Genomic DNA, 13,512 nt, shown 5'->3' on the forward strand with positions numbered 1-13,512 from the left:
TTCTTACTGTGCAATGTATAACAGACTAAAGCTTTAAACATACAATGTCATGTTGAATATGAGCTACAACATATATTTTGACTTAAAAACATTGTTATAAATGTTTGACTTGAGAGCTCCACACAAGCAGAAAAATTATAAATCATCATATATAAATGTTCACAATATTGCCTCCTTTAAAGATGCTCCATCGCTGACAAATGGTATTTTTTCACTATCAAAAACAGGAGCAGACGATTTAGTATTTTTCATCTGTTACAAAAGTTACTTACTTGACACCATTACCACCATTGAAAAGTTTGAGCTTCTGGTAATTTTACTTCAAGTTAAAAATATGCAAAATAATTAATTGCATCCAGAAAAAATTCCGTGGCACTATATTCTATATGAAATGAAGTACTGATTGCGCATGCACCAAAGGCGAAATAAATTATTTTATATTATTTTTTATGTTAATTAGGCATATATATACACAATTAAACACAAATTATTGTTCGAATGATGAATATCATTTATGCTCTGTCGGCAGTGGAGCATCTTTAAAATAAAAAAAAAAAACAAGAACTGGTAATCATATATTTGTATGTGTTTATTTAAATATGATAGATTTATTTCCATACTGAAATATCATATGTTAAGTGAATGCTTACTTACCTTGGTGCCCCTACACAAATGATATGAGTAAAAGATAAATCCTCAAGGGTTCTGATAGTAAAATCAACAGCAGAGGCTGAAAACAGGTATTGCTGTAAAGAACAAAAAAGATACTACTATAGTTTGTAACACAAGTATCAGCCACATCATCAAGCTTTCTCTTTCCTAAAAACGTTCAGATAGTTATGTATGATTGGCAATCTGCTATTTGAGAGTAAAATCACAAAGAAAATGAAATGAACAGATGCAAGAATGAATTTGCTATACACAAAAACTTACACATAAGATTTGTCATAAAAATGGTTATTCTGTATTTGCATATTACAAAATTATCTATCTTGCAGGTAGGTGTTGATTGTGATTCCATGTGTGTTTACGAGCGTTACTTCATACTATTCAGAGAAACAATGTTAGTTTTGCCAATAAAATAATGACATCAAAATTATTTCATATGGCTGTGAGGTCTGAGAATTTTTTAACATTAAAAATATAAAACGTCTCCATCTTAAATTTTGCAAACATATTCTTATATTGAAAAACTCCACACCCAACTTTATGGTACAAATGCATATGGAGAATTTGGAAGATTTCCATTAAATCTAAATATAAAAGCGTGCATGGTTAGCTACTGGGCCAAATTAGTACTATCAGACAATAATAATAAGAGTGACAAACTGTTTCAGATATCCAGAAACTGTAATACACTATGGTCGAATTATATAAAAAGTATTTTTGATGCAACAATTTGCTAGTGCACAATGGTTGAAAAGTACCTTTTTCCATACACTTAAAAACTTATTTGTATATAATTGGAAAAGTGATGTTTTTAACTCATCAAAAGGGACCAACTGCAGAATTTATAAACACGACCTAATATTAGAAATGTATCTCCCTCCACGACTATTGGAGATGAATTTCATTATTTATTCAATTGTAGTGACAGTCAAATATTAATTAGCAGAAAGAAATTGCTATCTCGATACTAATACGAAAGACCCAGCACTTTTAAATTCAATGCTCTTTTCAATTCTGTTGTAGACAACCTATTGATCAAACAGATAGATATTCGGCTCAATTCCATTTAAGTATTTCCCTTGTTTATGAAATGTCTATGTTTATATGTATGTCCTGTCTGCATGTAATTCTCTACTTTATACTTTTCATACTTTACGTTTATGAGAATAAAATCATTTTCATTGTCATATCCACAAGGGAGATAACTCTGTAATATCTAAAGACAGAATAATTACTAAAATTGTAGTGCTGCAGTAGGGGAATGGTTTTATTCTGCTACATGAAGATTAGCTCTAGCCGAGTTATATTCTGCTACATGAAGATTAGCTCTAGCCGAGTTCTATTCTGCTACATGAAGATTAGCTCTAGCCGAGTTATATTCTGCTACATGAAGATTAGCTCTAGCCGAGTTATATTCTGCTACATGAAGATTAGCTCTAGCCGAGTTCTATTCTGCTACATGAAGATTAGCTCTAGCCCAGTTCTATTCTGCTACATGAAGATTAGCTCTAGCCGAGTTCTATTCTGCTACATGAAGATTAGCTCTAGCCGAGTTATATTCTGCTACATGAAGATTAGCTCTAGCCGAGTTATATTCTGATACATGAAGATTAGCTCTAGCCGAGTTATATTCTGCTACATGAAGATTAGCTCTAGCCGAGTTATATTCTGATACATGAAGATTAGCTCTAGCCGAGTTATATTCTGCTACATGAAGATTAGCTCTAGCCGAGTTATATTCTGATACATGAAGATTAGCTCTAGCCGAGTTATATTCTGCTACATGAAGATTAGCTCTAGCCGAGTTATATTTTGATACATGAAGATTAGCTCTAGCCGAGTTATATTCTGCTACATGAAGATTAGCTCTAGCCGAGTTCTATTCTGCTACATGAAGATTAGCTCTAGCCGAGTTATATTCTGCTACATGAAGATTAGCTCTAGCCGAGTTATATTTTGATACATGAAGATTAGCTCTAGCCGAGTTATATTCTGCTACATGAAGATTAGCTCTAGCCAAGTTATATTTAAGTTTTACTTTAAGTCCCCTTATTTCAACTCAAGTTTTACTTTAAGTCCCCTTATTTCAACCTATCTCCACTTACCGCAAATGTTTTATTATTGTCTAAAGGTGAAAATAATCGGGTAGGTCTCTCCATCATCTCTTCTGTAATTGGAGACTTGATTCTGTGATCTTTGTGACCTTCTAGTTCCCCTGGCAACAAGAACAGCCCACATGTCTGACAGAATTGACGATTGGAGCTGCATAGATCTTTGAATTTAGAAAACCTGAAAAAATGCATATGCACAATAATAATAGAAACCAGAAATATCTGTAAAACATCTCAATATAGGAAAGCTGTTCAATGACGTTTCAATGATTTCCAAAGAACTTTTCAATTACATGGAGGATAATCGACTCCCGAAACAGTGCTTCAAAATGCATGTAATTTGCCCCAACATGGTAAATCAACATGGTCTACTGAAGTTAAACGAGTCCTAATCTTTTAAACAATGGTTCTGAGGACGTCTAGCCATTTCAAGGCATGAGAGATAAAAAACTTACTGTATTTATGAAGGTATTTAAACAACGCCTCTGTGATATTAACCAACAGAAGTGGTCAGAGTATATTAACAGCTTACAAAGTGTGTGTTTTACACAAAATCAAGTCTAGTCTTACTGCAGAGCCATTTCTAAATGACATCGTTTACATTCAGATTTGCTTTTCTTAACTACTGGTGCTCCACACACAGGCTAGAGGTTAGATGTAAAACAAACATCCCTTACAACGATATCAAAATGTCAAATTTGCAATTACAACAAGGTGGAGGATGAGTTCCATTTCCTTCTAAAATCTTACTTTTTACCTAGATGATGCTTCACACATCCTACAATGGATAAGCTAGCTAGACTCCTAAGGTCTAATTATCTCAATACACAAAAAATATTGCAATCTTTATTAAAAAGGCAAATGAAGTGAGGTCAGAAATCATGTTATATACATAATATTATGGTTCATAGACCAAACTAGATGTCTATATATAATAAACATTCCTTATTTACATTTGTTTATATTGATGTCAATTTATTGTTAAGTGCTACTTTGGGCTGGAGGCCTTTTTGTGTAAATAAACCATTGTTATTGTTATTATTCTTATTGTTAAAGAACTTTTCAAAATTTTTCATTCTTATTTGAAGATGCTCCACCGCTGACAAATGGTATTTTTTCACTATAAAAAACAGGAGTAGACGATTTAGTATTTTTTCTCCAGTTACAAAAGTTACTTACTTTACACCATTCCCACCATTGAAAAGTTTGAGCTTATAATTTTTACTACAAGTTAAAAATATGAAAAATAATTAATTGCATCCCGAAAAAATTCCGTGACACTATATCCTGTATGGAATAAAGTACTGATTGCGCATGCACCAAAGCCGAAATAAATTATTTTATATTATTTTTTGTGTTAATTAGACATATATATACACGATTAAACACCAATTATTGTTCAAATGATTAACATCATTTATGCTCTGTCGGCGGTGGAGCATCTTTAATGCACCTCATATATAGGGATTGGATTTCGTTTTTATGTTAACCATGCTTGTATGGAGCAATTCCTCTAAGAATATATTCTATGGGGCGTTAGCGCCCCATATTGAATATATTCTTAGAGGAATTGCTCCATACAAGTATGGTTAACATAAAAACGAAATCCAATCCCTATATTTACACTCACACGACTTTTTATTTATATTTTATGCAATAAAATCGTCATTTGAAAGTGACGTAATTATTCAATAAAAGTCGGTCAAAAGTGGGAGGAGCTTACTCATTTGAACAGCGAATGGTGACGCTTCACGTAAGGTAGAATTATTCATCCGCAACGACAAAAAAGTTCAATATTTTAGTGTAAAATAAACATGACAAACAAAGTAAATTTCAGAGATCAGATCAGAATTTTAAATAAATATATATTCAATTTTGCTAAAAGTTAATATATAGCGTAATAACAAAGAATTTGTACACGGCCACATGTGTGAACTCGGTGACCGTTATTGTGCAGCGAGGCGAAGCTGACGCACGCTTACACACTTTATTTTGCCGAAGTTGGCAAAACACCGATTTTCAAGTAGCTCAATGTGTTTGATATGTCGTCTGACTTGACGGTATTACATCCTTGGGAGCCATGTGATTATATAATCTACGCTTAGATCCATATCGCCATCGATAGATGAAACAAATTCACTTGTGTTCGATGGATACAATGTATTTGTGGTGACGCGGAACTGTCAACACGTGGATTATTAGCGGTGCATGTTTTATAATACACATGATTAAATACTCAAAGAACAAAGACAAGAGGATATGTTTATAACTGACCTCTATCAGAGGGTCTCACACCCGTCCACCCCAAAGGCTCGATCGTAGGACGAACATAGGCACAGAGGTAATGTTTACATTTGACACCCATCATTTTTAACAAAAATGAAAGCACGTCGCCCCGGTCGGGATATTTTTCCGTTTCTTTATACAATTGTTAATTTAAAAATTGTTTGAATCATATATAAATATAAAACATGTATATATTGTTTACATTTTTCCAAAATTCTATGAAAAACAACAATATACACGTAATGTTGCGTCAAAATGTAAACAAAGCCATGTGTTTCTTTTTAAAAAAAGTAGTCCTTTTACGTTGCACAGAACATTTCCTTACGCAAGTTCAAAGTTCAATGTTACCATGCAGTTATGGTAAACAAAATCGGCTAGTATTAGCGTATAGTGACCAAGCCTAGCAAGTGTAAATATAGGTTTGTTACATAAAATAACTCAGCATTTAATTTTGTTGTGGTAACAATTATCTTTGTCTTAATCAAAAGAGCTTTTGTTATATCTAGAAATTAGTGTATATTTTGAAATTAATTAGCAGTAATAACAAAATAAAGTTTTATTATCATGGCAGAAGTAGAAAACAATTTTACAGGTACTTTATTTTTTTATATGAAAATAATAGAAGCCCTGAAAAATTATACAGCACAAGAGATACTTTAGTAATTTCATTACAAAAATTAAATGAGGGTCGTATATAGACACAGTCAGATGTCGGCATTTACCTATTGTGAGCTTCCTGATGTGAAAACTTCAACTGTTGCTTTGAATTTATATCTTGGCGAATTTTCTTTTTTTCTTCTAAAGGCTTTTCACTTTCCCATTGGAAGAAACTGCACTCCTTCCTATCTCTGAAAGCTGAACAGGCAAAGAACTTACTGGAAGAACTCCCTCTTTCATACCGCACAAACAACAAGGTTGGACCTGAAAACATTAAAGAATAAACAAATTAGCAATTGCTCCCTCTTTCATATTGCACAAACACATGGTTGGACCTGAAAACATTAATGAATAAGCAAATTAATAAATCCCAACAAAACATGAATTTTCACAAAAATGCTGTCTCAGCCAAACTTTGAACGTATTGCCCTATAAACAAAGTTTGGTGGTTTAAAACAACAAATAGTGAAATCTCAGCATTTACACCATCAGTTTACTTGTGGTTTTCAATTTAATACATTCAGTTCCTTGTACAGTACAACTTGTTGCTTGATACACAGAGTTAATTCTTATATTGATTACTGTCAAATTAAATGATGTTCTTAACTTTTATACTGTCAATCACCTGATTTTCTGAACTTTTACACTGTCAATTTACCGACATTCTTCATATTAAAAGTTACTCTATCGCCAACAGAGCATAAATGAAATTCATCATTAGAATAATAATTGGTGTTTAATCGTGTATATATATGTCTAATTAACACAAAAAATAATATAAAATTATTTATGGGATATAGTGCCACAGAATTTTTTCTGGATGCAATTAATTATTTTTTATATTTTTAACTTGAAGTAAAATTAGAAGTTCAAACATTTCAATGGTGGTAATAGTGCAAACTAAGTAACTTTTGTAACTAAACAAAAACACTAAATCGTCTGCTCCTGTTTTTAATAGTGAAAAAAACAACTATTTGTCAGCAGTGGAGCATCTTTAACCTCAACTACTGATGTTAATTTACTTTTACACTGTCAATTAACTGATGTTCTTAATTTTCACACTGTCAGTTAACTGACATTTTTCACTTTTACACTCAATTAACTAGTGTTCTTCACTTTTACACTTTTTAACTGATAGTTCTTCACTTTTACAATGTCAATTAACTAATGGTATATTGTTAATGAACTTCTTTACATTTACACTGTCAATTAACCAACATTCATCACTTTAACACTGTCAATAAACCAACATTCATCACTTTAACACTGTCAATTAATCGACATTCATCACTTTAACACTGTCAATTTAACCAACATTCATCACTTTAACACTGTCAATTAACCAACATTCATCACTTTAACACTGTCAATAAACCAACATTCATCACTTTAACACTGTCAATTAATCGACATTCATCACTTTAACACTGTCAATTAACCAACATTCATCACTTTAACAACTGTCAATTAACCAACATTCATCACTTTAACACTTCAATTAACCAACATTCATCACTTTAACACTGTCAATAATCCAACATTCATCACTTTAACACTGTCAATTAATCGACATTCATCACTTTAACACTGTCAATTAACCAACATTTCATCACTTTAACACTGTCAATTAACCAACATTCATCACTTTAACACTGTCAATTAATTCAACATTCATCACTTTAACACTGTCAATTAACCAACATTCATCACTTTAACACTGTCAATAAACCAACATTCATCACTTTAACACTGTCAATAAACTGACATTCATCACTTTAACACTGTCATCACTAACATGTCATTAACGACATTCATCACTTTAACACTGTCAATAAACCAACATTCATCACTTTAACACTAGTCAATTAAACTGACATTCATCAGGTTTAACACTGTCAATTAACCGAACATCCATCACTTTAACACTTCAATTCAATTGACATTCATCACTTTAACACTGTCAATTAACCGACATCCATCACTTAAACACTGTCAATTAACCGACATCCATCACTTTAACACTGTCAATTAACCAATATTCATCACTTGAACACTGTCAATTAATGGACATCCATCACTTTAACACTGTCAATTAACCGACATTCATCACTTTAACACTGTCAATTAAACAACATTCATCACTTTACACAGTCAATTAACAGACATTCATCTCTTTAACACTGTCATCAATTAACACAACATTCAAAATCATCACTTTAAACACTGTTAATTAATCAACATTCATTCACTTTAACACTGTCAATTAACCAACATTCATCACTTAAAACACTGTAAATTAACCAACATTCATCACTTTAACACTGTCAAGTCAATATATCAATGTCAATAACATCCCAGTAACCTCACTTTAAACACTGTCAATTAACCACCACATTCATCACTTTAACACTGTCAATTAACCCACATCCATCACTTTAAACACAATTGTCAATTATTAACAGACATTCATCACTTTAACACTGTCAATTAACCAAACATTCATCACTATTTAACACTGTCAATTAATCGACCATTCATCACTTTAACACTGTCAATTAACCAACATTCATCACTTTAACACTGTCAATTAACCAACATTCATCACTTTAACACTGTCAATTAACCGACATTCATCACTTTAACACAGTCAATAAAACGGACATTCATCACTTTAACACTGTCAATTAACCAACATTCATCACTTTAACACTGTCAATAAACCAACATTCATCACTTTAACACTGTCAATAAACCAACATTCATCACTTTAACACAGTCAATAAACCTCGGACATTCATCACTTTAACACTGTCAATTAACCAACATTCATCACTTTAACACTGTCAATTAACCAAACAATCAACTTTAACACATGTCAATTAACCAACATTCATCACTTTAACACTGTCAATAAACCAACAATTCATCACTTTAACACTGTCAATTAACCGACATTCATCACTTTAACACTGTCAATTAACCAACATTCATCACTTAACACTGTCAATAAACCAACATTCATCACTTTAACACTGTCAATTAATTCGACATTCATCACTTTAACACTGTCAATTAATCGACATTCATCACTTTTAACACTGTCAATTAACCGACATTCATCACTTTAACACTGTCAATTAACCAACATTCATCACTTTAACACTGTCAATTAACCAACATTCATCACTTTTAACACTGTCAATTAATCGACATTCATCACTTTAACACTGTCAATTAACCGACATTCATCACTTTAACACTGTCAATTAACCAACATTCATCACTTTTTTAACACTGTCAAATTAACCAACACATTCTCACTTTAACACTGTCAATATGCCAACATTCATCACTTTAACACGGTCAATTAATTCGACATTCATCACTTTAACACTGTCAATTAACCGACATTCATCACTTTAACACTGTCAATTAACCGACAAATCACTTTAACATTGTCAATTAACCAAATTCATCACTTAACACTGTCAATTAATCGACACATCACTTTAACACTTGTCAATTAATCAACATTCATCACTTTAAACTGGTTAATTAACCATAACATTCATCACTTTAACACTGTCAATTAACCGACATTCATCACTTTAACACTGTCAATTAACCAACATTCATCACTTTAACACTGTCAATTAACCGACATTCATCACTTTAACACTGTCAATTAACCAACATTCATCACTTTAACACTGTCAATTAACCGACATTCATCACTTTAACACTGTCAATTAACCGACATTCATCACTTTAACACTGTCAATTAACCGACATTCATCACTTTAACACTGTCAATTAACCGACATCCATCATCACTCACTTAAACACTGTCAATTAACCAACATTCATCACTTTAACACTGTCAATTAACCAACATTCATCACTTTAACATAGTCAATTAAACCGACATTCATCACTTTAACACTGTCAAATTAACCAACATGAATCACTCTAACACTGTCAATTAACCAACATTCATCACTTTAACACTGTCAATTAACCAACATTCATCACTTTAACAAAGTCCAATAGTCACTTTAACACTGTAATTAACCAACATTCATCACTTTAACACTGTCAATTAACCTGACATTCATCACTTTAACACTGTCAATTAATCGACATTCATCACTTTAACACTGTCAATTAACCAACATTCATCACTTTAACACTGTCAATTAACCGACATTCATCACTTTAACACTGTCAATTAACCAACATTCATCACTTTAACACTGTCAATTAACCGACATTCATCACTTTAACACTGTCAATTAACCAACATTCATCACTTTAACACTGTCAATTAACCGACATTCATCACTTTAACACTGTCAATAAACCGACATTCATCACTTTAACACTGTCAATAAACCAACATTCATCACTTTAACACTGTCAATTAACCGACATTCATCACTTTTAACTTCTGTCAATTAACCGACATCAATCATTAACACTGTCTAAATTAACAGACATTACATCAGTTTTTAACACTGTCAATTAACCAACATTCATCACTTTAACACTGTCAATTAACCAACATTCATCACTTTAACACTGTCAATAAACCGACATTCATCACTTTAACACTGTCAATTAACCGACATTCATCACTTTAACACTGTCAATTAACCAACATTCATCACTTTAACACAGACTGTCAATAAACCGACATTCATCACTTTAACACTGTCAATTAACCGAACATTCATCACTTTAACACTGTCAATAAACCGACATTCATCACTTTAACACTGTCAATTAACCAACATTCATCACTTTAAACACTGTCAATTAACCAACATTCATCACTTTAACACTGTCAATTAACCGACATTCATCACTTTAACACTGTCAATTAATCGACATTCATCACTTTAACACTGTCAATTAACCAACATTCATCACTTTAACACTGTCAATTAACCAACATTCATCACTTAAACACTGTCAATTAACCGACATTCATCACTTTTTAACACATGTCAATTAACACTGGACATTCATCACTTTAACACTGTCAATTAACCAACATTCATCACTTTAACACAGTCAATTAACCGACATTCATCACTTTAACACTGTCAATTAAACCGACATTTACATTCATCACTTTAAACATATCAATAAACAGTACATGTCATCAGTTTACACGGTCAATTAACCAACATTCATCACTTTTAAACACTGTCAATTAACCAACATTCATCACTTTAACACTGTCAATTAATCGACATTCATCACTTTAACACTGTCAATAAACCAACATTCATCACTTTAACACTGTCAATTAACCAACATTCATCACTTTAACACGGTCAATTAATCGACATTCATCACTTTAACACTGTCAATTAATCGACATTCATCACTTTAACACTGTCAATTAACCAACATTCATCACTTTAACACTGTCAATTAACCAACATTCATCACTTTAACACTGTCAATTAACCAACATTCATCACTTTAACACGGTCAATTAATCGACATTCATCACTTTAACACTGTCAAATCAACATTCCGAACTTTAAAACACTGAGGCACATTCATCACTTTAACACTGTCAATTAACCAACATTCATCACTTTAACACTGTCAATTAACCGAACATTCATCACTTTAACACTAGTCATTTTAATCGACATTCATCACTTTAAACACTGTCAATTAACCAACATTCCATCACTTTAACACTGTCAATAACCAACATTCATCACTTTACATAGTCAATAAACTGACACATCAGTCAATTAACTTTAAATGTCATTCCATTCATCACTTTAAAACACTGTCAATTAACCAACATTCATCACTTTAACACTGTCAATAAACCAACATTCATCACTTTAACATAGTCAATTAACTGACATTCATCACTTTAACACTGTCAATTAACCGACATTCATCACTTTAACACTGTCAATTAACCAACATTCATCACTTTAACACTGTCAATTAACCAACATTCATCACTTTAACACTGTCAATTAACCAACATTCATCACTTTAACACTGTCAATTAACCGACATTCATCACTTTAACACTGTCAATTAACCGACATTCATCACTTTAACACTGTCAATTAACCAACATTCATCACTTTAACACTGTCAATTAATCGACATTCATCACTTTAACACTGTCAATTAACCAACATTCATCACTTTAACACTGTCAATAAACCGACATCATCACTTTAACACTGTCAATTACCGACATTCATCACTTTAACACTGTCAATAAACACATTCATCACTTTAACACTGTCAATAAACCGACATTCATCACTTTAACACTGTCAATTAAACCAACATTCATCACTTTAACACTAGTCAATTAACCGACATTCATCACTTTAACACTGTCAATTAACTAACATTCATCACTTTAACACTGTCAATTAACCAACATTCATCACTTTAACACTGTCAATTAACCGACATTCATCACTTTAACACGTCAATAAACCGACATTCATCACTTTAACACTGTCAATTAACCAACATTCATCACTTTAACACTGTCAATTAACTGACATTCATCACTTTAACACTGTCAATTAACCAACATCCATCACTTTTAACACTGTCAATTAACCAACATCATCACTTAACAACATAAATTCATCACTTTAACACTGTCAATAAACCGACATTCATCACTTTAACACTGTCAATAACCACATTCATCACTTTAACACTAGTCAATTAACCGACATTCATCACTTTAACACTGTCAATTAACCGACATTCATCACTTTAACACTGTCAATTAAACCAACATTCACTTTAAGTTAAAACACTGTACACTGTCAATTAACTGACATTCATCACTTTAACACTGTCAATTTACCAACATTCATAATAACACTGTCAATTAACTCGACATTCATCACTTTGACAACACTGTCAATTCATCTTTAACATCATTAATCGACATTCATCACTTTAACACTGTTAATTAACCGACATTCATTAACTTAACACTGTCAATTAATCGACAAGCATCACATAAACACTGTCAATTAACTGACATTTATCAGTTTAACACTGTCAATTAACCGACATTTATCAGTTTAACACTGTCAATTAACCGACATTTATCAGTTAAACACTGTCAATTAACCGACATTTATCAGTTTAACACTGTCAATTAACTAATTTACTGATATTCATAATTTTATCGCTGTCAATTAACTGATATTCATCACTTAAATACTTCTTTACTTTTACACTTCCTTCGCTGATGTAGCTGATTAATTACTATGAATTACTAACCGTGTGGACATTCGGGAATTTCTCGATCCCCAGTGTCGATGATCACGTCGACATTTGCAGAAGTGTTGGCTGCCATAATCTTACTGTAGACACTGCATCTGCAGATCCTGCCGTTTATGGCAGAAATTTCTATCACAATAGAAGGCGTATTATAGTGACAGATCTACTGAATACCTATGTAGTATTCCATTGTTATCAGTGCAAAACATTCAGGTACTATATTTCTCCCAAAATACTCTAAACTTCTGACTTCTGTCTATCACATGTCACACGTGTGTGCAGCCGGCGAGTTCGAGTACCGTGTTTACAATTTTCGATGGTAACACTAAAGTCCAGGCGATGATCATACGGATATACATTGTAGTTAGCATGTGTTTTAATTATTAAATGCAAAGCAAATTTAAATGGTCTCAGAATGGCCTCTTACACAGTCATAATCCCATCTGGAAAACTTTGGTCAAGTGAAGTTCTGTACCCTCACCGAACG

The 13,512-nt window shown here is 32.3% G+C and overlaps 1 protein-coding gene across 1 annotated transcript in view; it reads right to left on the bottom strand.

Moving 5' to 3' along the window:
- Positions 1-13,489, bottom strand: part of LOC138333308 (rRNA N6-adenosine-methyltransferase ZCCHC4-like) — a 31,469-nt gene extending 17,980 nt beyond the window's left edge. The window contains exons 1-4 of the mRNA XM_069281602.1: positions 13,026-13,489; positions 5,789-5,987; positions 2,775-2,958; positions 655-746 (exon numbers count right to left, since the gene is read on the bottom strand). Of these exons, the coding sequence (XP_069137703.1) occupies positions 655-746; positions 2,775-2,958; positions 5,789-5,987; positions 13,026-13,101 (551 nt within the window). The 5' untranslated portion in view covers positions 13,102-13,489. The remainder of the gene's footprint in view (positions 1-654; positions 747-2,774; positions 2,959-5,788; positions 5,988-13,025) is intronic.
- Positions 13,490-13,512: the final 23 nt, after the last annotated feature.

This window comes from Argopecten irradians, chromosome 10 (assembly GCF_041381155.1).
Source record: "Argopecten irradians isolate NY chromosome 10, Ai_NY, whole genome shotgun sequence".
NCBI classification, from domain to species: Eukaryota; Metazoa; Mollusca; class Bivalvia; order Pectinida; family Pectinidae; genus Argopecten; species Argopecten irradians.